This window comes from Acomys russatus, chromosome 24, assembly GCF_903995435.1.
Source record: "Acomys russatus chromosome 24, mAcoRus1.1, whole genome shotgun sequence".
NCBI lineage: Eukaryota > Metazoa > Chordata > Mammalia > Rodentia > Muridae > Acomys > Acomys russatus.
Genome location: NC_067160.1, coordinates 25,710,827 through 25,738,381, shown reverse-complemented (window position 1 = coordinate 25,738,381; position 27,555 = coordinate 25,710,827). Strand labels below are relative to the sequence as shown.

Here is a 27,555-nt window from a genome sequence, read left to right as displayed (position 1 = left end):
TTGTCAATTATTTGTAGTTTGGGGAATTGAAATTTCCTTTGGATCCCACACCCAGCTGGTGAACTGTTTAGGAAGGATTAGGAGGTGTGGCCTTGTTGGGGAAGGTATGTCACCGAGGGTGGAATTTGGTTTTAAAAGCCCACCTGTACTTGTAAGATGTAAGATGTACACTCTCAGGTACTGCTCTAGTGCCATGCCTGCCTGCCTCTTGCCATGCCATGATGGCCGTGGGCCCACCCTCTGACACTGTAAGCAATTCCCCAGCTCAATGCTTTCTTTCATAAGTTTCCATGGTCATGGTGTCTCTTCACAGCAACAGAACAGTAACTAAGATAAGGGTCCAGTCCACTGGAGGCAGTATCACCCCTGGGAACCTTGGAACCCTGGGAACTTTGGATTGCATAAAGTCAAGCTCCATTTTATATTCTAGCTACCATTATAAGTCAATATTCTATAAATATTTCCTCCCCTTTGAAGGAGATCTTTGGAAGTCAGAGTTCTGGGACTAGAACCTGGGTCCTTGATCATGCAGGCAAGCACTCCGCCACTAAAGCAGTCTTCTCAGGGTCCTGATAGGTTCTTTGAAGCACAAATTAAAAAAAAATTATTATTGATGAAGAGAGACAACCATATTGTTGATCCATTTTAGGGACTCTGATGAAAATGGTAATTATTGTAGGTAGCAATCTATCTTGTTCCATCATTCAAATTCCTGATCAAAACTACATTGACTAAATTAAAGTTCAAGGGTGAATTGGATCATTTCAGAGGATAAAATTCCAAAAATATCTCTAAATGTAATTCTCTCACTGTGTAAGATACACAACCCAGAGAGCACTGGCATGGCCCAGACTTGCCTCTAAACAAACCAGAGTTGAATCTTGTTTATCATGGTTATTCCTGACAGTGTTTAACTATACTCTTAAGGTTAGTAGGTTGTCCAAGTGTTAAGTTTAAATCTTGCTCCCTTACAATCAACTTTCATTCAAGGCAGCCATCATTTTACACATAGAAAAATTTAAACTATTCCTTATAAAATTAGATGAGACACAGGAGTGTGAATCCTCATTTTGTTTCTCTCTGTCCTGTCTCCTTGTTGACTCACAGAAAGGGCTATCGCTGTACTCAGGGTCCATTCCTTGACACATCGCTTTGAGTTATGTTGGCCACCAGGAACCAAAAGTAATAAGGGAGGGAGAAAAGCAAAGCTGTGATTTAGCGCCATATCAACATGCTCTCTGCTGCTTGTAGAGAGGTCAGGGAGCTGGAAGCTGGTGGGCTGAGGAAGCCCCTGAGCTGAACAAATAGTCTGGGGAATGAAAAAGCCCTGAGCTCAAGAAAACCAAGCTTCCAATGGGACAAAGTGACAAGGGGGGATGGTGACAAAACCCTTCTCAGAAACTTAAGAAAAAGGTTTGTGCTGGTCAGTTTGTCAACTTGACACAAGCTTTGGTCACCTGGGAAGAGGGAACCGCAATTGAGAAAAATAGCCCCATTAGTGTGGCCTGTGGAACATTTTCTTGATTAATGATTTGGGACTCCTGGGCAGGGGCTACTAGGTTGTATAAAAAAACAGACTGAGGAGCACACCAGTAAGCAGTGTTCCTCCCTGGCCTCTGCTGCAGTTTTGTCTCCAGGTTCCTGCCTTGACTTCTCCTCACAGTGAATTGTGATTGGGACTATGAGGTAAATCAGACCTTTCAGCCCCAAGTCGCTTTTTGGTTATGATGTTTTATAGAAACACCATAGAAAGTCAACTAATATACGGTTCCTTTTAAAAGCCCCTTAGGGAGAAGAAGGCTGACCTTAAAACCAATCTCATGAGAAGAACAGAGCCTCACACTAAGGCTAAGGTCTCCCCTTGGAATGGTTGTTACCTGGGGTGATGTTGCTTGTTAAATCTCTTCATGTCATCCTGGCATATAGCTAGAGATAGTCTGAAATTACTTGCATATTGGGACTACCTCGTAAAGAGTTATATGCACCAGGTTCACTTTAGCACTTGTCAAAAAATACAGATGTCTGTGTCCCACATCCTGAACTAGTCAGTCTCCAGGGTAACACATCCTGGACCACTGGGCATCTTCCTCCAGGTGATTCTAGTGTACCGCATTAAATACTGTCTGCATTTTCTGGCACAGAGCAAACCTGTCCATCCCGCGTTAGTCTAGGTGACAGCTTTGTAGCAGGGAACATCCAAGCTTTCAAACTCTTAGCATTTGCCACTATCTATGCCCAGTCTAGTGGTAGGACCAACAGTGAAGAGGATGGGTCGCTCATTCATAAGTAAATTCTGAAAGGATGGGGCTGTAGCTCAGTAGCAGAGTGCTTGCCTAGCCTGTTAAAAGGCCCAGGTTCGGTACCCAGCACTGCCAAAACAGAAAACATGTGTTGAAAAGGTGAGTGATTACCGAATGCCTGCATTATAAGTGTCTTTGATGCACCATTGACTTTAATGTATACAATAGCCCTAATAGGAAATGCTATGGTCTTCATTCTGTCGGAGTCACTTTCTAAAGAGTCACCGACTGGGAGGAAGTTGGACTCATCCTGGTTTGTCTAAGTTAAAAACTGCCCTGTGACTCTTACGCTAGAAAACAACTATGCAGATAGCCTATAAATCACATGATTGGGAGTTAGCGCTTTAATTTACCTTTCACTTACATTTAATTATTGCATGCATTGAAGGGAGGCAGGAATAAAGGGAGAGGAGGTGAAACAGTTTCTGAGTCCAAGGAACTAATGTGATAGAAACAGAATACAGAAAGCAGAAGCTATAAGAATTCCTTCAGACTTAGGAACAATAAGAAATCTTTTAGTTAAAAAAAATTAAAAAAAAAAAAAGTAATCCAATACTATCTGAGAAAAATAAGTAGGACATTGTAGTTGTCACTGGATCTTGAAAATTAGCTAAGAACTTGAAAAGGTTTTGAGACTATAAAGAAAGGTTGGGAAAGTCAGAATTCAAGATGAGACCTCGTGGTGGCTGAGTAAGAGAGGGCAACTGTGATGTTTATAGGAAGGTCATCAAGGGGCTGGCTGATGACTGGACTTGACGATGGGCAAGACAGAAAATCTAGATGTGGAGACATCATGGCAGCTCCTAGGAAGTGGTGGATTGAAAGGACGGCTGGCTTTTGTCTGTATTCTGATTGTTTGGAAGTATCCTGCTGGGGCTTGGCAAGATCACAGAATGTTATAATTTGATTCCAGCTAAATCATCTTTATTCACCAAGCAGGACAAAGAAAGGCTAGTTAGTATCTTTTGAGTGTTGAGGGGGAAAAAAAAGATTATGAATTAAAATTGTCTCTTCAAGTCAAAAACAAACCTCAAATCAAAATCTAGATGGATGGAATCAGAGTGTTTATTCAGACATCAACCCATCAACCCTGGCATTTTCCTTTCACTCTAGATAAGTTTCTAATTCTCCTTGATTCATTCATGATATGGAGATGGATTTATTCTTACTAGGATCTGGGCAGAATCCCCATTTCTCATCTCGTTCATATCGGCTGGTGGTGGCACACCACAGGAGGTCCTCTTTCTGCCCTTCCCGGATACATTCGTGGTGCCACTGATGGTTGTACTGAAAAGGAAACATACATGGCATGCCATGGGCATTCCCTTTGACTGTGTATAAATCTAGGAGAGAAAAGAATTACAGTCAAATGCCGTGTCAGTTTCTTCTTTGGAAAGTGTCATCTGTTAGTGTCTTCCTATTTGTTGACCCCCACCCTGCCACCCCCACACAGCCAGGCACTGTTAAAAGCACCCTGAGCCCTCCAGGCTTTACCAGTTAGTGTGTGCAGACACAGCAGGTCTTCAGAAGTCATGGCAAATGGTTTGTTCCTATGGGTATCTAACGGTTTGTTTACTGTGGCTACTGGTCACAGCAACATACAGATTTGTGAATGGAATAAAAAGGAAAAACGTAATGGGATTTTTTTTTTCTCTTAAACTGTTTGCCAGCCTCCTAACAGCCCTCTCTGTCTGAACTCCAACAGAGTCAGAGGCATCTGTTAGCTCACTGGATGATATTGTAGAACACGGTCCTCCAAGCAAAACAGCTGCCGTCTTCATCAGAGCAGAAGTGTCAACATAATCGGGCCTGTGGGCTGGTGACACTCCCTGATGGAAGGAAGGGCTGAGGGTCATAGGACTCTCACCCGAGCATCTAGCCATGCTCCCCCACCCCCAACACACATACCATCTGTATGCAAATTTGTACAATTGTTTTGAGAGACATGCAGAGGCAGTTGAGTATATAGGCTGGGGAAGGCCAAAGAAAGAGGGATTTGCCTATGCAGCCATGAGGGGCTATCATTCATATTAAGCATAGACCTTCCAGTCTGGTTGCTTTAGGCCTGCCCAGTCTCCAGGCCATACACTGCCCTCACTCATGCTTTGTGAGTGAGCCTAGCAAAGCATTGCTTCCTCAGGGTTAACTTTGGTGGACTCCATTTTTGGTGTGCTATTGGGATCTTGTGTGTGTGGGTGTGGGTGGGTGGGGGGTGTAGATGTTGTTTATGACTCCTCAGGGAAGGAATTTTCACAACAGCCAAGAGATATTCATGGGCTGGCAAGATGGCTTCACGTTTTAGAATATTTGTTCCTCTTGCAGAAGACCTGGGTTTGATTCCCAGGCCCCACATGGTGACTCACAACCATAACTCCAGGGGACACAATGCCCTCTTTTGGCCTCTGTGGGCACCAGGCATGCATGTAGCAAATGTATATACATTCATATGCAAGGAAAACATGTATAAATAAATAAATAAATGCTTTGAAATTAAAAAATAAGTACTTATTTTAATTTAGCATACCCTGCACTGGGAATATAGCAGCGAACTGAAAAAACAAAACAAACAAACAAACAACGCCCCCAAATGCCCCAAAAAACAAAAACAAAAACCCAACCAAAAAACAAAAACAAAACAAAAAAAAAACCAAAAAACAAAAAACAAACAAACAAAAAAACCCCAACCCTTTTTGTTAACAAGCTGGTTTGGTGGAGAAAGAATATGTGATAGCAAGTACACAAACATATAGTTTCAGGTAATAGTAAATGCCATGAAGAAAATAAAATAGGATAAGAAGATTGTGTGTATAGTGGAGTGGCCCCTGCAACCTCTGTGAACAAGTTGGGCAAAGCAAGGATGCTAGTCTGGGGAAAGAAACTGTACCAGCAGAAGGAACAATAAGCCTAAAGAATTGGAGAAAAGAGTACTTGTAGAGTAAAGGAGGCTCCAGGGAGTGGACTCCGGGAAGCAGTTTCTCGGTTTGCGCTTAGATACTTCCGTCTTTATTCTGAGGATGGTGGGAAGTCACTGCCAGGTCTCAAATGAGAAAGTGTCAAAATCAGACTTCTAGTCTTAAGAAGAAAAAAGAAATCACTGTGTGCAGGGAGAGAGTGAATTGGGCTAACTTAGTTTTTAAGTCAGCTTCTGTCCTTGGGTGCGACCTTGAAAACGGAAGCGGCTCTCTCCGGGAGCCAGGGTCTCAGACTTGGTCAGCAAAGCTCCTTTTCCCCCCAGAGCTCCCAGGCAGTGCTTATCTCACGAATTCAAAGAATGAAGGTCATGAACCACAGAGGGAAAATTTTAGGAATTTATTTTAGATTTATGGGGTCCGGGCTTAAGGAGGAGGTGAGGGTGGGCGGGGCTGTAAAGTAGCAAGGCTCCTAGGGAAATCAGGAACCACCCAGCTGCCAGCCTGGGCCTTTTAAAGAACTTGTGGCAGCAACTGATCTGAGGTATGAGGAAGGAGATGAACTACTCAGTCCAGTTGCCCAACCACAGGGCGTCCTGGTGCCTCCTCCCAATCTTGGCCAGACAGTTACCATAGCCTCATAGTGCTCTTTTAAGAGATGAAAGAAACAGGAATTAGCGCTTTTCTGGCATTCCAGGAGTTCAGCAAAGCCATTCTTACATCCTTAACCAGCCTGACCAGTTTCTATCTCCTGTTCTCATCAAGATGGCCCCGCAGACCTCTTTCTCAGAATGTTCCAAAAATCTATCATCCTTGACCATAGCAGCAACCAAAACCACTCATGATTTGGCTGGTGATTTCTACGAGGGGACTATCTAAGCCATATTAAATGAAGTCATCAGGTCTTCGTCTAGACAAGAGGCTCAACTATGGAGAGTTCTACACGGTCTCACAGTTGGCAGGGGGAGGATGGGCTGAGTTCACAGCACATTGCCGATTTTTTATAGGAATTAGAGGGATTTCAGGACCCAGCCTTTTATCTCTTTCAGTCCTCTGTTCTCCTCAGCCACATGGGTTGCTGTGTGCATTGTCAGTATGGACAGAGGGCTAAAACACACAAAGTGAGCATCAAGGTCTTCCTGAGGTCTGTAGGGTAGTCAGCATGCTGGATATAGTTCTTTGCTTTATTGCAGTGTGCAAGCTCAGATAAATGTCTTAGTCTTGGTCCTGATTCTTCACTCACTCACATCAGCAGCAGAAGGTACTGCCTTAGGACTTAGGACTTGCCTGCTGCACTTCTAATCCTGAGAGGAAGACCACAACTGTCTCGGTCTCTGTACTGCCAAGTGCCTAACAGTGTGTCTGGTCCATAGTCAGTGCTCAAGAAAAAAAAAAAAAGTGTGCCAAATGGATGGATGAGTATACACAGTATTTTGCTGTGTAGCTTTATTTTTTTATATCTTCCATTCTTTTTCTGTTTAAATGTGCCAAAAAGTAACAGAACTGTAGAAAACTAAAGTTCCCCTATAAATCATGCCTCCCCACAATCCATGCTTGGTACACAACAAATAACCCTTGACAATAGTGTGTCATTTATCTTCCAGTGCCTTGTAGCCTGGCTGTCACATAGGCCACAGTCAGCTTAGAAGGCATCTGAATGCCCCAGAGACACACCCCCAAAGGCGGAGCGGGAATTCTACAATCATAGAAGTGGCGCCAAGTGTGGCTGCTTTATACCTGTCAGTGCAAAAACCCTCCCATGTAATATGTTCTGTTTTTCCTTCTCTCCTTCTTGCTGGTTCTTCCCCATCTGCATTGATTGTATTGAAGCTAGTTCAATATTTTCCTTTACTACCTTTAAATTCTGAAGTTGCCATCTCTTTAGCACATCCAGTCCAAGATTGCAATAATCCTGTTACTAGAAGCAAGGAAGCTACTAAGATTTACCAGGACGTGACATGCCAGGCTTCATGTACTCCCTTTACATGATAAAATTATACTTTCTGTATATCTATCTATCTATCTATCTATCTATCTATCTATCTATTATCTAATAGATAGTATCTATCTATATTTATGAAACACTGTCCACATAATCTATTCATCAATGGCTACTTTTACCTCTGTGAAGATGCTCACAAATGTCTCCACCACCGGACATGTAGGTGATCCACTTATGGAGCTGTTTCCGTGAGGCCACCACCGTGTTGCCGTGCTTCACCTGGACCTTGTACAGGAGTGGGCTCACGATCGCCTTCCTGCTACAGCGCCATTTCAAGGAGACGAGGGTGGAATCACATTCATAGAGGCTTAATGGTTGCTCCGGATCAGATACACTCAGACCCAGGCAGCCGCTGCCTCCCACATTAAAGAGGTGGTTGTTTGAAACCCATTTCCACAGCATGTGCTTGTTTGGCTGCTCGCAGTTCTCCAGGGTCAGCACCGAATTACCTGCTTGCATGCATGTCTTAAGGCTCTCGCTCTGGATAATGAAAATTCCTTTATCTGTAACAGAATAAATGAAAGACGTGGTATGCAATTTTCATATGTAATTAGCTAGGGCTATGATGATCCCAGTGTGTGTATCTAAGCTGTGATAAGTCACAGCTGCCAGTCATTTTGTAGCTGAGGGACGGAATCCAGGACAAAGTCTTCATTTGCATAAAATAGTTTCCTGGCAGGCAGAAGAGTCCTTATTGGCAATAATGGGAGAACTGTGATCTAAGAGCCTCCTGGGCATGGATGAACAGTGTTTCCTGACAGTCAAAGTTCTTATAACACTTGAACAGATGCAGTGTTAACACAGGAGGGACATTGGGTGTCCAGGGTTTGGCCAAAAATCTAGTTTCCTGCAGACAAATTCCTTAGTATCTGGAACATGGCAGCTTATTCAAAAGTCATTGAGATGAAACTCTCTAGCCTCACGTTCCTGCAGGGAATCAAGGTAGTGAGGTAAACAGAAGTGCCTCTCTACAGCTGTTTGCTAGAGGGTTCAGTGCTGGTGAGAGCTTAACGCTTCTGCAGACTGCTTCCTGTCTAGATCTGTCAAGAGGGAGAGGGTGGGATGGCTGATTTCCTACCAGGAGCAGCCCAGCAAGCATGCAGCCAGTGGCATCGAGGCCAGGCTTGACACCTAGATACACAGAGGCGTGGAGCACAGAGGCAGTGGTACAGAATAACACGGGACCCTACTTTGGGTCAGTCTCCTGTGAAAAAGCCTGCAGGATCCAGCCAGAGAACGCACGTCCGCTACTTGCCTACTGGCCTAGCAGTCACCTGCTTCATAACTGTGTACACATTCCCCTTACAGGTATTCTCCAGATGATAATACTATCTTAGTTCTGTGGACTAAATTCAGCAAATGCTTGCTACGGATTAGACGGTCGGCAGGTGCTGCTTAAAGCTCCTGGCAGCTGGGCTTTAAGGTGGCTTTATCTCAGAATAACCTGTTCATGTCTGCGAGCTCTTTTGTCCTCCCCTTGGCCAGGGTTCCATATTATATTTCTACTTCCCATCCATTCTTTAAAACTCTGCAGGGACCTTATCAGTTTCCTTTAAATGGCTGGGTTTAGGGTAACGAGAGTGATTGCAAAGATGGAGCAGAGATGGGGCGGGGATGGAGGGGAAGGGGGGCAGGGGAGCTACAGAGAGGTTTGGAACAGTGCAGACAAACCTCCTGACACATGGGACGAAGAGGGTAATGCCTCCTTTTTGGGAAAATGCTTGTGGTTTCCTCCAAAACTGACTAAGCTGAGAGCTGGTTTATAGTAACGGAAATCACTTAAGGCTCTGCTGAAAACATTGTCAGCGTATTAGTGAAAGCTGGACCTCATTTAATAATTGATAACCTTTTGTATAACCATGTGTTTGAGGAGTTAAATTAGTTGTCAGGAAAATGCTTTGATTACAATACATCAGAGCAGAAGAGAAGGGAGTGTCGAGGGGGTGGGGAATGGATGGTTTTAGGGAGATTTCATTTAGATCAGGAAATTTGTTTTCCTAATGAAAGCCATATCTGGGTGGTTATTAGTGACAGCCATTCAAAATCAAATCCACCTCTCATCAATGTGATATGGACTTCAATAATTAACCTTCCCTCCAACCCTTCTTTTCACCTTTTCATGCCTGGGCAGAATGCTTGCCTTAATTTCTGCTGTAATCCACTAAATAGCTTTCTAGCTACCTCAGTTCCATTAATTTTTCAATAAAGGGTAATTATTTTACTATGATCATTCTGTATTCAGCTTCTATCCATTGGACATAGTCAAATGTGTCCAGCTCGGATACCTACTGGATGGGTCTCAGTTTGTGCATCTGAGATGAGCACAGGGAATGGCTGGATTGTGGGTAACTTTCTGGATACAGAGGGACCTACCACAGACCAGCTGTGGATCTCTGGGCTGATGAGCTGACCTCCGAGAGCCTCCCTTTCTCTATGTGAACTGGGACCATGACCGATATGAGTCTCATAAGGATGTGAAGGACAGTCTATGAAATAAACCATGCAAAGCTACCAAGTCAAGTGAGTAGATTCAGGAAGCCAGAAACCCCTACTTCTGAGTTTCTAAGAAGTAAGGGGGCAGTTCTGGCTTGATCAATTGTTCAGCTTCAGCTAAGGTTTTTTGTTTTGCTTTGTTTTGTTTTTTTTCATGACTACAGGGGGAACAGTCACTCACTTTTTCATTCAACAAGACATTAGTGGTAGTCCTCAGACTTCTTGATTCTAAGTGGCAGAGCCCGCACCTGTAGATCTGCTGGGCATTATGAAGTTCTACCTGAACAGCTGCCAAAGAGTTTTTTTGTTTTTTAACATTATTACATTATCAACAATACGTTTACTTTTACTTTTGTTTTCATCACACACAGTGAGGGCAAAATGATTCTGAGATATTATGCTATCATTGTTTATGGAGGAAACATATACTTCAAAAACCCAGATCTTAAAAATCTTTGTCTTACTTTTTCAAGTAAATATAACTTATTATTAACTAATAGTCTTTGTATTTTGTTCTTCCACACTCCCTACCTATAAAGTATATACTGCAATTAAAGAACAACAACAACAACAATAATAAACAAAACAAAAACAAAAACTAAGGGCTAGAGAAATGGCTCACAGGTTAAAAGCACTGGCTGCTCTTCCAGAGGTCCTGAGTTCAATTCCCAGCAATCACATGGTGGCTCACAACCATCTATAATGAGATCTGGTGCCTCTTCTGGCCTGCAGCTGTACATGCAGACACAACATTGTATACATAATAAATAAATAAATAAAATCTTAAAAAAAAAAAAAACCAAAAAACTAAGAGTAAGAAAAATGTGTGACACTACAAAGCAGTATATTGGTTGCAAGATGAATAAGCAGACAAAGAAATTTCACATCACCGGGATTAGAGGTGAAAAAATAATATTTGAAGGTTCCAAATTAGTACACATTTAAGGAGAAAGAGTGGCAGAATTGGCATGGTAGAATCACACCCATAATCACCAAAATCCATTCCAAAACATAAAATACCACTAGATAACCTGATCTGTGCTGTTGCCTTCCGGGAGCCATGACTGTTCCGTGGGATGCAGCTTCGAGAAAGCTAATCAGTGCGTGTCTCTAACAAGCAGGCACGGGGTTCACCTATGCCTCTCAACACGTCAAGCTAACAAACACCCCGAGCCACCTTCCCATCCAGTCACCCCAGAGTCTGACCCTAACATTTCGTGCCTCTGTCACTGTCCAGGCATAGTCCTGCTGTTCCGTAGGCCAGTCCCTGAGCTTCGTCCTCCCGCCCTCGCCACCACACCTGGCTTCCTGCACCATCAGTCTCCTTGACTAGACTAATAACAGTGCAGTCTTCCAGTGGACTGTGTGAGGAGGCCTCGCTGTTCCCGTTGCTACTGTGTGCACATAGTAGTTGCTGCTAAAAGTCCTGTAATGTGTGAGGAAGCCACTACCCTTGAGTGTGTGTAGCTGTTGGTGTTCAAAAGCATGGGACTCAAGAGTGGGGGGGAGGGGAGCAGGGGGAGGGAGGATCAAGATTGATTGTGTATGTCAAGGACATCAGTTCTGCTTGAACAGTGATGAAGTGATTAATGAAGTACTGCCAGAATTATTAAATCTCTTTGCAGGGAAGTGTAATGTTCTTCCCTTCCTAATTATAAATTTGGGTGGGGAAAGAGTATGGAGTACTAGAGGAAATTTATAAGCTAATTTACATCCATTAAAACACAGGTAGAACAGTCCTCTCTTTCTACTTCTCGGCTTCTAAACAAGTGAGGGGGGAGCTCTGGTTTTGACCGACTGCTCAGCTTAAGCTAAGGTGTATTTTTCATGAATACAGGTGGAACATTCACTCATTCATATTCATTCAACAAGCACTCTTTGGTGCCAGTTGTGAGAGGCCAAGGAATCGTTAATCTATCTGTCCACTGAAACTATCAATGCGTGCGTTGCGGGATCGGGAGAACTGCCCCGGCTAACATAACGAGAAGCGCTGTCCGTGCGGAAGAAACATTTACCACAATGACACCCAAAATGAGTTGGTGAAAATGAGTAACTAAAATAAAACCAGGGCACAGAAAAAAAGACATAGGAAGACTAATGGAGCCTTTAACCGCTGTCAGTGGGAGGTAGATGGGGCTCTTCCACGGGGGGGGGGGGGGGGTTGGGGGGAGGAGGGAGCAAGCACGTGTGCGCATGCACTTGCCAGTCTCCCACGGAGGGTACGCTGAATAGTGCGGGGCATAACCTGATTTCAGCAGGGAGGCAAGCTTTGCCCATAAGCCCAGACCTTCAGAGCCAGACAGGTCTGGAAAAGCCATATAAGTGAACTACCCATTCGTTGCATTTTTTTTTCCAAATCCATTTCGTCTTGGGAATACAAGTTGGAAGTCTAATGAGGACTGTATTCTACTGTACCTTTAGTCTGATGTGTCCTGTCAAAACACCGAGAAGGAGGAAAGGCACCGCTGTCGATTGCTGACGTGGGCAACTTGAGGTTCCCAACAACAGATGTGTTTCTAGTGACGCATTAGAAACTTGCAGAGGGAAGGATATCTAAGTCAGAGTGCTGCCTCGTGGGCGAGTGACAGGCACAACAGTAATTACAGCTCGAGGCCAAGCTTATATTTTACCTCACAGAAGTCCTGTGTGGTGGGAGGCAGGGTATCATTCTGGTCTTGAGTATCAGAGAATCACAGTCCTCATATTTTTCACCCAAGAAACCCTGACAAGGAGCGTGGTATTTGTAACCAGGTATGTACTGGTCCCAGAGAGCTGCTTCTGCTTGCCACACCGTGTTCAGAATAGCAGGGGGGGCGGAGGATGAGTCAATAGACACACTGGTAGCCAACTGAGGAAGCTTGCAAAGTATCACCTAAGCTCAGAGATGATGAAACTAGGCAGCCTTTGAGTGATGACAGCATAGCTCATAAAAAAATTTGGCAGCAGGAAGATGTGAACTTAGAGTGGCTCCTTTGTGCTTTGGGGTCATTCTATAAAGACCTTGAATTTTATTTAAAAAATTTTACATTATTAATTATATTATATGAAAGGGAGCTTTTGGGAGAAGAAATGACTGAGGCTATGACTTAAGAGATGAACTAGGGTCAAATAGACTTCAACAAAAACATGTATAGTATATTTTTTTTATGTGTGTGTGTGTGCGTGCCCAGCATCATTTTAGGTGTCCAGATGCTGAAAGACAAATAGCCAAGCTCCTGCCTCAGGCAGGGTGAGGTGGTATGTGACTGGGTCTGAGGAACAGTCTGGAAATTATAACTGTGATCCAGAACTGGAGATTGAAAACATCTATGCAAGTCAGGGAGATACTGCAAAGGGGGAAGAAATGGCATGTTGGGTCATCAAAGGACAGCAGGTGCTAGGACATGGGTATAGGGGAGTGTGTCTTCCAAGGGCTCACGTGACTTCCTGTCCTGCCGGTGTCCCTATTACACTTCTGCCACTGTGATGCCAACTGCAGTGAGCTAGCTCCTCATTAGAACTGAGCTGATGCTTGCGTCATGCTGTTGAACTTCTGGAGCTGTAAACTCAATGAGATAAATTTCTTTATAACTGCCCACATAGCCTTGGATATTTCATTACAGCAACAAAACACTGGACATTCTATGAGGATTCTTGAAATGTACATGAACAGAAATTCCTGAAAAGAAGCTGTGTCTAGGGAGGAATGGGAGGATACAAGGGATGGGATAAACATTGAGATGTAACAAGAATAAATTAATAAAAAAAAAAAAAGAAGAAAAAAAAAAAAAACAAAACCAAACCAAACCAAACCAAACCAAAACAAAAAAAAAAAAAAAAAAAAAAGAAGCTGTGTCTAGCTCCCCCATCTCTTTGAACCTGCCCTTCTGATGTATTCACCAGTGCATCTTAAACTTTCCTTGATTTATGACTTTCTTTGTCCTATCAAAACTATAATAAACAAACAAAACAAAAACAACTCCTGGGGGCGGGGGGAGTTTCTGTTTCTGCAGGGACCGACAGCTGGATGGGAATCTCAGTACTGAGGAGAAATTGGAGTTTCGTAGGTTGGGAGTGTAATTACTTTATCTTGGTTGGTTTTAGCCTTATTGAGTAGTCATTGCTTGCTTCACTCTGTATGTGAGGCAACACCTCAGGATATTAAATAGAAACCTTGTAGAAGCTATTAACTCAGCATAACACTAGCTTCCACCAATCTAAGAGCTAAGGGTGTCTCCTGGGTCTATAGGATAGCTCCCCCATCTTGTTGAACCTGCCTCTCTGGTGTACTCAGCAAGATATTTTAAACTTTCCTTGATTTATGACTTTGTCCTGTAAAATTGTAACAAACAAACAAATACACACTAGCAAGAAACCGCTTCCACATTGGAAGATGGAATTCGCAGTAACTTAAGTCTGTTCCTGGGCCATGGTCACTCAAAATTGATGCAGGGACAGGAGTTAGTGGGGAAGACACCCACTGCCCCTAATGCCCTTTATGACGAGAACTGTCATTTTTACACCCACAGGTACTCACACTGACTATGTGAAATAGCTATCAGATTTCTCCCAGATCCTTGAGGTCAGAGTGAGGGACTAGGACCGAGACAGATTCCCTGATAGGTGGACAGATAGGGAGAGGGACCAGGATCAGGTAATAAAGATGATAAACTTCCAAGATAGCTGGCTTCTTCTTCAGCCTCTTGACCTGAGACAAAAGGTTGGCATTGTAAAACAAAAACTTTCCTGCTTTTTCTCTGGGCAGTAGGGCCTCTGCTGATGAACTGGCCCAGCAAATTCAAAGCCGAATACAGACAGGTTTACCTAATAGTTGTGGGCCTATCAGCCAGCCTGTCTGTCTGCAAATTCACCAGCTCTACAAAGCTTAGCAAAGGCGGAGGTGGCACATTTCCTGAGCACCCTTCTGCTTTGACGAGGGTCTTTCCGTGGACTTGCTGGATGTGTTTCCTCAAGCCTGAAAAAAGTCTTTCTTCACCAGCTGACAGCCGTTTGAGAATTTCTCAGCTGTTACCTATCATATAAGAGATTATTCTTTCTTGCGGGGGGTGTGGGGGGGGGGGCTTCGAGACAGAATTTCTCTGTGTTAGCCTTGGCTGTCCTGGACTCGCTTTGTAGACCAGGCTGGCCTCTACCTCACAGAGATCCGCCTGCCTCTGCCTTCCTGAATGCTGGCATTACAGTCATGTGCCACCGTACCTGCCGCCTTTTAATTCTTCAACCGCCAAAGAAAATGAACTCAATCAAGACCACTATGCAGTAACAAGAGTTAAAATACAATTGAAATTATTTTAGTGCCAACTAGAGTCACCTGCAGGAAGTGTCTCTTGAGGCTCTTCTGCTTAGAACCCTCCTGTTTTTTTTTTTTCTACCTGCCTTCAATGTCTCTAATTTAGACAGCTCCCCTCCTACACACAGAGAGTGGCTAGGCTGGGTTTTGAACTGCTAATTCTCTGACCAGTATCAGAACTTCTTTTTTTTCTTTTTCTTTTTTTCCAAGACAGAGTTTCTCTGTGTAGCCCTGGCTATCCTGGACTCTCTTTGTAGATCAGGCTGGCCTCGAACTCACAGAGATCTGCCTGCCTCTGCCTCCTGAGTGCTGGGATTACAGGTGTGCACCACCACGCCTGGCTCAGCGGCAGGTCTCTTAACAAACAACAAAACAGAGTTCTAAAGAAATCCTATGCTGGAAGTTGGCCTCTGTGGTGCTCAGTGTCAAGGGAGCTGTAAGGAAAGTTCACATGCACAGCTCACACCTAGCGCAATGCTTAAGACAAACTATTGAGACACGGCTTATGAACTGTATCCAGTCTCAGTCTCCTTTCCAAGGTCCCTTGGGTTTGAAGCTTCTTTTACTTCATCCACCCAAATATCACCCACTGGCCTGGAGCTTCTCTTTGAGTCAGTTCAGTGTGTGTGCATGTGTGTGTGTGTGTGTGTGTGTGTGTGTGTGTGTGTGTATAATGTTGATGATGATATGTATATGTGTGGTGTATACACGTGCACTTGTGTGTGCAGGTTCTCATGGAGGCTGAAGGAATTGTGCGTCCTGCCCTGTCAGTCTCTTCTATATTCCTTTGAGACAGGGTCTCTCACTGACCTGGAGCTAGGCCAGAAGTCAACAAACCCCAGTGACCCTTCTGTTTCTGTCCATCCCCCAGTGCTGGAGTTACAAGAGCACGCACTACAACATCTGACTCTTTTCTTCGTGCTTGCACACCAAATGTTCCTGCCGGTTTAAACTGTCTCCCCAGGCCCTCTGGACACGATTCCTACTTGAGTTACAGAAGGCACCTCCCTGTTAACTAGTCTGAAGGTGGACAGCGTCTCTCTGGAGATGTACTCGCTTTCTCAACTTCCTGTATCTGGCCTTGTCTGCGCCCCATTTAGTGACCACAGGAATTCAGACGCAGCTGTGTGGGGCTTCTGACTCTGCAGCAGGGAGGGGTGTTGTGCAGCTGTTGAAGCAAACTCTCCTCATAGCTCAGGGCTGCTTCTCTCCCATAGGACTTTGCATGCCCAAGTGAGGAATGTCCCATGCTCACAGTGAGCAAGGGTCTCTGCCTGGTTCTGCAGACAGCAGATAGATACACAGAAGAAGACAACAAAGACAGTCCTTCCTATGTCTCTCTGCTAAAAGTGTACACTTTCTCTCACATCATCTGAGTGTTCCGGGAGACCTTTAACAGCCCTTGGGTTCCTGTTTGTTGCCTTTTATTAATCAACTAAAAAGTTACTTAAGTGCAAAACGAAACCAAACCAAAACAAAACAACCCCCCACCCCCCCAAAACCCAAACCCTGAAACTCCTGCGGCAGCACTTGCTTCCCTTCCCCTGCCCTGGCATCATCCTTGGCTCCGAGGTGTTTTTAGGCTCCTGCTGTCTGGAAACCTGAATAATCAACCCCTCCCTGGGCCCACTGATCCCTCTTGATAAGTCTTTTACTTGGTCTTATCCCCTTTCTCTCTAATCTCCCCAAACCTCTGCTTCAGGTTCTAGGACACACACAATACCCTTTGTCACTGGTGGGAAAATGAAACCCAGCTTAACCAGCTCCGCTGGGCACACCTTCCCCCTCCTCCCACCCCGCACTGGGCACATACCCCCCTCCCCCCACCCCCCACTAGGCACACCTTCCCGGAGGCTTCAAATTGCCTCTTACCAAGCCCTGCAGGTGCGAGAACCACTTAGGCTGTTTTTTGCCAGTCTCAGCTGTCCCAGGCCCAGTCTCATTCCTCCTGCCACCAGGATCGTTGGCATATTTTTGTATCTTACTAAGAAGATTTAAAACTGAGCAAGGAAACCTGTTTCTTCCTTTTCATTTTCAGCCCATTCCTGCATCATTTTGCTTTCATTTAACTGGGGAGTACCCAGCAGACATTGCTAGGGTAAAAAAAAAAAAAAAAAAAAAAAAAAAAAACCACTATTCATCATGGCTCTTTTATTTCCTTACAGCCCGTGTTGAAACTATCCCATCTTAGACACCAAGGAGCATGCTTACAAAGAGCAAGCTAAGGCTGACAAGTTAAACTCCCTGCCCAAACGCATATTGAAGCCCTGGGGGAAGTGACACAGACTGAGCCTATGGAGCAAACAGAAAACAGCTCCACCAACTCTGCAAGTGCAATATGGCATCTCTAAGGCAGCCCTGTTTACATCTGAGCTGCCTAGTCTAACTGCTTTAGGAATGCGCCCGTTTAAAAATTAACATAAACTTGAAGTAGGTGTCTAGGAAGCAAACACAGCACAACACTTCAGGTGGGCTATTGTTCATATCGTTTTTTTTAGTTGTCACAAATAGAATGGCTTAAACAATAGACTGCCCCTCCCCCAACACATACACACCCTGATTCTAGAGACCAAAGGGTAAGGTCAAGCTGGCCAGAGTTAGGTCTTTCTGAGGCTGGAAGGGAAGGTGCCCTCTCATTTGCTTTGGGTGCCATCACCTTCCTGCATCTCTCTATACCTCTATGTTCTATGCATATTTCTTCAACCCAAATTCCCCTTTATACTGTAAAAGATTAGGGCTGTGCTAACCAACTCACTTTAACTTGTTTCCCATTGGGAAACAAAACCAAACAAAACCTTTTATTTATTTATTTTTCTGAATAAATTCCTATTTGGAGGTATTGGGGGATTAGGACTCTACCATATGATTGGAGGTGGTAGTGGTGGTGGTGAGGACACAATTCAAACTGTAACAGTCCCAATCTGTGACAGTCTGATTAAAAAGTATCCCCCACAGACTCAGCTATTAGAACACTTGGTAACACTACTGGGGGAGAGGGGTGCTTCAGCCTTACTGGAGGAGACATGCTACTGCGGAACAGTCCCAAGCCTCTGGCTTGTCTTCCCCTGTCCATCGGAATTACATAAGGTACATAAACTCAAAGATAAAAGTTATTAAGAGCCTGAACCATAGACATTAAACTATATGTCGGAGGCGCTGTGAGCATGGGACTCTGAGAAACTGTGCCTGTGACTGCTTCCCTGATCTTTGATACAAGTTAGTGCTACGGGAAAAAAAGACCAGCAGGCTACACATGACACGCCTGAAACTAGAAGAGAGTCTGCTTTGGATTCCCCATCTGCATAATAGGGTTCATCCTAGTGCGAGCATCACAGGCTCCTGCTGGGGCTAACCTTGGTCCTGTGGATCACTTTGATGACATTAGTAGAAGTGAAAACAAATGCTAACTTTGGGTGCAAGGGCAGTGCACAAAAGACAGTGTTCATAGTTACACAATCACTTTGAACTTCCTGTTTATTTTTATCCTAGCAATTGCTCAATAGCAGTGATGACATATCCGTTTGGATCAACAGTAGTCTGGAAAAATATCATAAATTAGCAAGTCATGTGACCTTTCATGGAAGTGGAAAGCTCTTGCTTTGTTTAGTGACCTACCACAGAGCCCATTTTCCTTGAGTTGGCTTTACTTCGTAGAAAGGCTATAGTTAATCTAGTATTTGTAAGGCACCTTTTGGCTTGTTTCTTTTTATGAATTATATTTCTTTTCATGTCAATCAAGTGAGGCCATGTGCTGGAACATCTCCTAAAAAGCTGTCAAGGACAGTTCCTGAAAGCATACAGAAGGAACAGTCCATAGATGTCGCGAATCCGCTACTCTGATAAATGGAATGAGGGTTTGCTAGCTAGGGGTGAGCTCAGAAGAGAGCACAAAAGCATGGTTGCTACCAGACATCTAGGTAAATAGGTGAAGAGGGACTGAGGCAACAACTGAGCCGCCTGTGAGTAACCTTTCTAGTCATTGGCTTGGAACCTGTATTGGGTGATGCCTGTTACTCTGACAATGGCCAATGGGAAATGAGATTGGAAGTTTAATGCTAAGTTAAAAGGACCAGGCAAATCAGAAATCTATGCTAATGTGCACAGTAAGCAGTGGCACACACCTTTAATCCCAGCACTCTGGAGGCATAAGCAGGCAGATCTCTGTGAGTTTGAGGCCAACCTGGTCTACAGCGTGAGTTCCAGGACAGCCAGGGCTACACAGAGAAACTCTGTCTCAAACAAAACAAAACAACAACAAAAAGAGCCAACCAGAGGAGGCATAACAAGGAAGAAGGTACAACAAAGCATGAAGGGAGAGATGCAGAGAGATGCTGGGTAGAGTTGAGAGATATGAGGTCCAGAGTTTTGGAGTGATGTGTGGCCAGGGAAGGCAGCTAAAGCAGTCTGGCCACACTTTTGCTTAAATCTCAAATCTCCGGATTAGGAGAATGGCTTATTGCCTAAGGACATAGGAGTTGTGTCCTAGAACGGTGTGTAAATCAATGGATTTGCCCATTTTTTGCTTTATGAAAATATTCACTTATACATGTGGGATTTGGGAGCGAGGAGTTGCAGACAGTAGGAAGACCTATTGATTGTTCTAGGGCTAAAATGAACCTCGTGTTCCAAGTATAGCGTAGAAGACTGAACTAGGCCACGGGGTCGCAGAGGTCCATCCAGCAATCCTTTGAAATACTGCACAGATGCCTGGGCTGGAACTCTGCTCTACAAGTCCTGCAGATGGAAGCTACTTAACCCAGCCTTCTCTTTCCAAAGGTTATATATTGCCGGTACCTACCACAGTGAGAGGGTATTCGGTGTGGTACATGTAAACCGCCACAGAGTCCTCGCCAGTGTTGGAAACTTCTAGGATCAGTAAAGAGGGCATTTCAACCTCAGTATCAGAAATGGCACTATGGGAGGATTTAAGAGCCACGACTCTTCCCCATGTTGGCCTCCAGTATGTGTGTGGTTTTCATTCTCCTCTCCCAGAAGGCGGCCATCTCTCTTCTCTTCCTGCAGTGGGGTTATTGCCCCAACCACTTCTCCTCACACGATGATTCTGGCAGCAGTAGGCTCTTCCTTTGTTCTCGTCATCTGAAAATCTAGCAACACTCTAGCCCAGTGCTTTGTCTACTGAAGGCTGGACCTAGTAAGGTAGCTCATGGAATGAATTTAGTATTACATCCATTATGACAGAATAGACAAAATAGAATAGAATAGGATAAAAACCAAAAAACCAAAGTATGATATATTGGGCAAGGACATCTTTTAAATGAAACCTTTAGTTATACATATAGCCCACATATACTGTGCATTGTGGTATGAGATATGTCTGTGAACATTAGACTCTTGATTCTGACTAGCTGGTTTCTTGATTTCTGTTTCAAATAGCTTTTTTTTTTTTCCACTTGCTGTCCAATTTTATGACCGCTCCGGCAACCACATCTTCCCAGGAAGCGGAGAAAGCTACACACATTTGGCACCACTGTCTAGAAAGATTACAGCCCCCAAACTTGGAATTCCCATGGTCTGTCTGTTACTCTCCCTTTCCTGAATGTCTCTCATTTCCTGTCACTTACTCATTTTAAAAGAAAAAAGTAACCATATTTTAAAACTCAAACTCGATGCTCCCTTCTAGGACTGACTTAGCTCAACCTTAACTTTCCAGACAACGTCTTTGCTTGCTGGGGTTGAGGTGGGGTTGCTTCCATGCAGTGGCCAGTATTCTTGAGTCTCCACAAGATTCTGTGACACTTACAATAAGCCCAACACTTGCCCCAGTGACCCTAACAGGCCTCTTTCTTTGTGCATAAAAGAGCCTCACGGGGAACTTTCAGCTCACTGGAGCTTTGACAGTTGCTGATACATGGTTCTGTGGCTTTCACATAAAATAGGACTTGGCACCTATGTCCCTTTTCCCATGTGCTAACTCCCTACTTATCCTTTAGGGAAACAAGAGCCCTTTGGCAGGGCCCTCCTCTGCAGCCCTTCAGCACTCTGCTCATCCTTTGTTGTCTCAACACCTACTGTTCTGTTTTGCGGTTGTTTATGTTTCTTTGTCTGTCTCTGGCTTCTTGGCTTCTTGGGGACAGTGTCACAGGACTCCTGTTTTTTTATTTTTATTTTTTATTAAGTCATTCATTTTACATCTCAATAGTTATCCCATCCCTTGTATCCTCCCATTCCTCCCTCCCTCCCGCTTTACCCCTCCCCCCCCCCCTATGACTGTGACTGAGGGGGGCCTCCTCCTCCTGTATATGCTCATAGGGTATCAAATCTCTTCTTGGTAGCCTGCTATCCTTCCTCTGAGTGCCACCAGGCCTCCCCATCCAGGGGACATGGTCAAATATGGGGCACCACGGTTTGTGTGAAAGTCAGTCTCCACTCTCCGCTCAACTGTGGAGAATGTCCTGGCCATTGGCTAGATCTGGGTAGGGGTTCAATGTTTATTGCAAGTATATATCTTGGCTAGTGCCATAGTTTAAGCGGGACCCCTGGGCCCAGATCTACCAGTCATAATGTTCTTTTTGTAGGTTTCTAGGACCCTCTGGATTCTTCTGTTTCCCCATTCTCCCATATTTCTCTCGCCTAAAGTCCCAACAGGATATCCTCCCTTCCATCCCACTTTCTTGATAAGTTAAGTCTAGGACTCCTGTTTTTATGTCTGCAATATGGGGGGCCATGTAGCTGGTGCTGCTGGCTCTCAGCTCACATCCTCTAATCCAGAGCTTGCTCATCCACAGAGAAGCTCCACTCACCCGGCAGACTCTGTTTCTACCCAGCCGTTTCAGGCCAGGCCAGAAACACTCAAGAATGAATGTCTCAGGAATGACAGGCTGTGAAGGAAGAGATGTTGGTGGAAAATACCACAGCTCTCTCTCCTTCTGTGGGCCCATGGAGAATTCCAGGCAGGTCCACTGTGAAGTTGAACCTCACTTGCCCATCGTGGCTCTCTTCCTTTCCTTGCTCACTTGCTCTCTCTTCCTACAACTGTCTCCCAAATAAACAGTCTTCACTACAATATAGAGACACCTCAGGGATTGCTTTCTGATGAGCTCAAAGTTGCACAAGGAAGGAGCACATACTATTTATCAGATAGCAACTAGGGAGACATCCAGCCTTTGCTCACGCTTCTTGCTGTCTTGTGCCTTGTTTCACTGTCCCTTCTTTGGGCAGGGCCCACTAACAGGCTCACTGTTCTTGGCACTAATTGTCCTGAGGAGCCCTCCCAGTCTGGTGGAGCTCACTGCACTTGTGCATTTGGGGAGCTGATAGCAATGGAGGAAAACTCTTTCGGTATGCTCTCTGGTCAGGGCCATTTTACAGTTATGCCTTTTAACCTTCAGTGTAGCTTCAAAATATGTTTACTCTCAGTCAGTTTCCTTTAGGAAAAACATTGCTCTTCTCTCTCTTTAGTTTCCCTTTGCTCTCCCAGTATCTGGAGTACGTGAGTGGTCAACTTCACAACTCAACACAGCCCAGACTCACCACCAGAAAAAAAGGAGTCTATATTGGGTCGGTCTGGGGCCATGTCCCTGAGGCATTTTCTTGATTGGTTAGTGTAGGAGGCCCTAGCCCACAATAGGAGATACCATTTCCTGAGCAGGTGGCCGTGGGCCATGTAAGGAAAGTCAGCCTGAGTCAACTGAAGATCCCACCAGCAAGCAGTGTCCCTCCATTGATGGACTGTGATCTGTGTGTGCACCAAATAAACCCTTTTCCTTCCCAAGTTGCTTTTGGTGAGAGTCTTTTATCCCAGCAACAGAAAACTAACCAGAACAGTGGCGTTATCAGCATTTAGTACACAGGAGAAGAAGCGCTCTACGAAGGAAAGTCAATCTACAAAAGGCTGTTTGGTTTAGTCAGTGTTGAAGTAGAGGGCAGGATCTGCCAAGGAAATGATTGGTACAGGGTTGATAAATTGTTAAAGTAGTCCTAACCAGAGGAAGAAGGTGCCATGACGACCATACTGCTGAAGGACAACACATGACATTAGGAAGCCCTATGTTTTACAAAGGAGGAAACTGAAGCACAGAGACTAATTATTATCCTATGACTATCATATCCAGTCTGCCCCTGAAGTGCAATGCAATCTACTATCATATGATATAACATTTACTGAGCTTTCCACAAAGATTACTGATAAATGCTTGAAAAGACACAACGTGGCATCACTTGCCTCTCAGGGCTGGTAAACTTGGGATGCACAGAACAGCAATGCATGTGTAACCAGTTATGCATCGCTCTCAATCTACTCTTAGTGGGTATGTAACTCAAATGCTTTGTATTTTCGTCCTAACTGTTAGGGGGATGCCGATCACGGCTAAAGGCAAAGCAACGTAGTGCTGACGCAGTGAGAAACGAGGTGTCTCAAGAGCCGGCTAAGCACATGGTAGCCGTCCCTTGGTTCCTGCCCTTGAATGTACGAACTTGAGTCATGCCAGCTACTTTCATGTCAGTTTGACACAAACTAGAGTCATCTGGGAAGAGGTAGCCTCAACTGAGAAAAGGTTCCCACAGATTGGCCTGTGGGCTAGCCTGTGGTACATTTCTTAATGGACGATGATGTAGGAGGACCCACGTTGCTACTGATAGTGCCTCCCTTGCTTGGGTTGGTGGCCCCAGATGCTATAAGAAAGCAGGCCAAGCAAACAATGGGGAGCAATCTGGAAAGCCCCCTCCTTCCATGGCCTCGCCTCAGCTCCTGCCTCCAGGTTCCTGCTACACTTGAGTTCCTGCCCTGACTTCTTTCCATGGTGGGCTGTGATCTCCTCCCCAAGTTGGTTTTGCTCATAGTGTTGATCACAGCAATAGAAACCCTAAGGCCAGGGCTGGAGAGATGGCTCAGTGATTAAGAGCACGGCCTACTCTTCCAAAGGACCTGGGTTCAATTCCCAGCACCCACATGGCAGCTCACAACTGTCTGTAACTCCAAGATCTGACACTCCCACACAATCAGACATAAATTAAAATTAAATAAAATATTAAAAAAAATAAACCCTAAGGCCAAAGCAGACACCGTGTTATATTTTCTCCCCAATATTAATAGTTTGGTTTTCCTTCTTGGCTAATAAAAAAGTTGATTTCACGCCTGTCTAGAATTCACTTGTAATTCCACTGGTACAGGTGATGGGGTTGCGGGGGGCTGGGGTGGGGGAGCCTGCGTGGTAGTTAGTATAGAATTCCTATACCTTTAGTGCATCAACTCTGGTGCCTGCCTTTGAAGAAGCTCTGTGCCCACAGGCTTGAACTCCAGATTTGCAGGCTGTACCTGGAGAGTACAGTAGGGAGCTGGTGATTCTAATTTTCAAAGTGCCCTTGATTATGGAAAAGAAGGTCTCATTAGCTACTATCTCAGGCCAGGATTTGGGTCTGCCAAATATAGACGGGGATTAGCTCACAGTGGGTGCTGACCCTGACCCAAAAGATCACCAGCACATGCTTTGTGTGGCTCAGTCCCAGCCTGTCTCACGAGCTGCTGCCCTTAAGCCCAGGCAAGACCGGGGTGCTAAGATGCCAAGTGGCCAACTGCAGGATGTGTGTGTGTGTGTTTGTGTGTGTGTGTTTGTGTGTGTGTGTGTTTGCACATACAATACCTTGAGAACATTTCTGACTGTGGCTGTTTCAGAATAAACGCCAGTGTGGTTTAGCCTAGGGGTGGGGGTGGATATAAAGACAAAAGTACAATCCAGAAAAGAAAATCTGAAAAATGTGTGTGTATGTTGAAAGAAAAAAAAAAATCAAAGATCAAAGAACTAGATTACATCATGTTTTATACCTTTAGCTCAAAGATATTCCTAGGACAAAGTGCACAGGAGCTGCCAGGAGGCTTCTTCTGGTTTAAGGCCACCTACTTGCTTTTTTTTTTATTTTTTATCACTACAGTCATTCGTTCTGGGACACGCCTTCCTGCGTTGCTCCTTCAGGACTTTGATCTTTCCTTGGGTTTCCTTACGTGTTTGTTCACTTTGAGTCTTACTGTACATGGTTGGTGCTCAAACCTACGCTCAATGTATCCGTTTGTGCACGTGTGTTGGGCTGTATGGCTTCATTTTCAGTGATTGCGGGAATAGTATACATCCATTGTTCAGCCTAGAGAAACCGAGGAGCAGGAGGTAGCATGTGTCTGTACCAATCTCATAGCGGTCCACCCGGCTGAGAGACTGGATGAGGCGCCCCGCCTCTGCAAGGGGCGGAGCGGACAGGCGTGTTTATAGGGGTCATCTGCAGCGTGTTGTATACACGGTGAGCCAAGTTCTCCCTTTGGGAGGAAACGAAACGAGACATCTTTTTGTCAGCTTTATCCGAACAACTCTTCTAAACAACTCTTGTAAAGTTTGCATTTTTAAGCTATTCCTACCCTCCTAAGTCCTATAGTCCCGCAAGCCTGGAAAGCAAAGACCCTGCCCCTGACCGCGCCCTAATTTGGAGGCCAAGAGGATGCGCGGATGGAGGTCTGTCCCATCTGCCCTGGGACAGTACACAAAGCGACCACAATACAAACCCCGCCTTGCTCTGACTTTTCTTCCTCAGCCCCTACTCGAAAGTCCTGTCCTGACTCCGATTGCCAATTTGCCCCGACCCCGACGCTGGGGACACTCACCTCGCCACGCGAGGGCTGGTTCTTGGGTGTGGGTCAAATCCTGGGCGCTGCCTGAGTGAGCCCCCAGCAGAAGCAGCAGGAGCGGCGGCGGCTGCAGCCAGAGCAGCGGCAACATCGCTAACCATTGCACCATCAGGCACTTTGGGTAGCGCCCCACCGGGGCCACAATCGTGTCTCCCGCACTAGACTGGGGTGCAGGAGGCAAAAGCAGCCTCCACCCTTCGCGAGGACCACGTCACCCCCCGGAGCCCTGGAAATGAACTCGCCTCCCTTGTGGCCACAGTGTGCACACTTGGGGCTCTGGGCGTGGAGACGCAAATAGCCGAGTTTTCCCCGCCCTGCCCACACTGCCTTGGGAAGGGAGGAGGAAGAGGGGCCGGGCGCCGTGTTGCTCAAACACTTCTGCCTTTGGGGTTATAAGAAAGCAGGGCTGGTGCGGCAGCGTGGCTCCCTTCCTGGCGCCACAAGTGCCCAAACTTCTCTCGCTCTCTCGGCTTTGCTGGGGGCCCCCGAGAGTGAGCGACCTGACCCTCTCCCGGAGAAGAAACCTGCCAACTGAGTTTGCAAGAGTTTGGCTGCTCGCAGATGAGTAGAAAGGGCTGCCCGGGGAACTCAGGCCTCTGGTATGCAGAGCACAGGAGACACCTAGGGGCCCGACCTGGTCTCCAACATCGCTCCAGAGTCACCAGAAGGGGCCTCTGGTATTTCAGCTTTATACTGATTTTAAAATGACCCCAGGCTTCTGTTTCCTTAGGTCATCTTTTTATCTAATCAAATATCCTACAGTAGGGCTGAAACAAAACAAAAAACAGTCTGAAAGGTGAGTGGCTTGGTAAACGGCTGCTCCTTAACAAAGCTTACTCCCTAAATTAGTAAACAACAGCAAATGACTACAAGACACCAAGCTCTCCAAACCCTGACCTGATGCAGTCTTTGTAACTGCCTACTTTCCCTGACAAATAACCAGCATTAACTGTACTGGAAGTATTCAATACACAAGGGAGCAATTTGTTTAAGATCCTTGCATAAGCAACACCTTGGCATTGGATGGTAAAACAGTGGGGCGGGGTGTGGGGGTATGGGGGGGGGATGGGGGGACAGCAAGAGGTAAAACAGCAAGAGGGAACCCAGGCAGATGGGGAAGGATGGTAGGCGATAGGAGGACCTGTCTTTCTTGGGTAATTTGCCAATGACAAAACTGACAAGTACAGGGTAACACAGTGCTAGACTCGAGAAACATGCCTCTGCCTGCAAGATATAGCCAAGAGTGACGGTCCAAGGAGGATAGGGGCTTAGTCTTGCAGGGAGCTGGGCAGCTCGCTGGTGGAGGATGAAATAAGCCTTGAGCTCTGTGACCTACTTCAGCCATGGTGAGAGGCTTGGGAAGTCCTGGGGCTGGCGGCGTCAAGTGCGTGGCTTAAGGAAAGATGAGGTACTGTCTGGTTGTCCTTTGGGGGAAAAAAAATGGAAGGAGTAAGGCTGGAGAGGAGGATGAGAGAAATCCCAGTGTGTATATCCGATCTATACTGTACCAGTATATGCAGAAGTCAGTATCTATGCCTGGAAATATGCAGAAAAGGCATGTTGCGAGTACAGCAGACTGCAGTCTGCAATCACCCACAGTGACTCTCTCTCTGTTGGCCTCAGAACCCCATTACTGTAGGAAGATTTGGCCCCGATCGAGCTGACTGGCATTAGTTGTGGCAGGCAGGTGCAATGCATGTGGCCTAATTAGGTAACAGAGTTGGTTATTGCAATTAATCTCTGGCGAGAGGCAGGGCAGTGAGGTTAAAGGGAAGAGGGACCAGAGGACCCGGGCGGGGCTTTGAAGGTCACGCAACACGTGGGTGATGTGTGGGAGGGAGGAGAGGCTGGACAGGACAGGAAGTTGTTAGAATGAAGTGCTCATCTGAGAGGATGCGTGCTTGGCTGGAGGAAAGAGCAGCCACCAGGCACCC

At 45.4% G+C, this 27,555-nt stretch overlaps 1 protein-coding gene across 1 annotated transcript in view; it reads right to left on the bottom strand.

The window, feature by feature from the left end:
• The window catches only part of Pla2r1 (phospholipase A2 receptor 1), a 128,641-nt gene extending 102,806 nt beyond the window's left edge, over window positions 1–25,835 (bottom strand). The window contains exons 1-3 of the mRNA XM_051167079.1: window positions 25,598–25,835; window positions 7,331–7,714; window positions 3,470–3,643 (exon numbers count right to left, since the gene is read on the bottom strand). Coding sequence (XP_051023036.1) covers window positions 3,470–3,643; window positions 7,331–7,714; window positions 25,598–25,730 — 691 coding nt within the window. The 5' untranslated portion in view covers window positions 25,731–25,835. The remainder of the gene's footprint in view (window positions 1–3,469; window positions 3,644–7,330; window positions 7,715–25,597) is intronic.
• Between the last annotated feature and the right edge of the window lie 1,720 nt (window positions 25,836–27,555).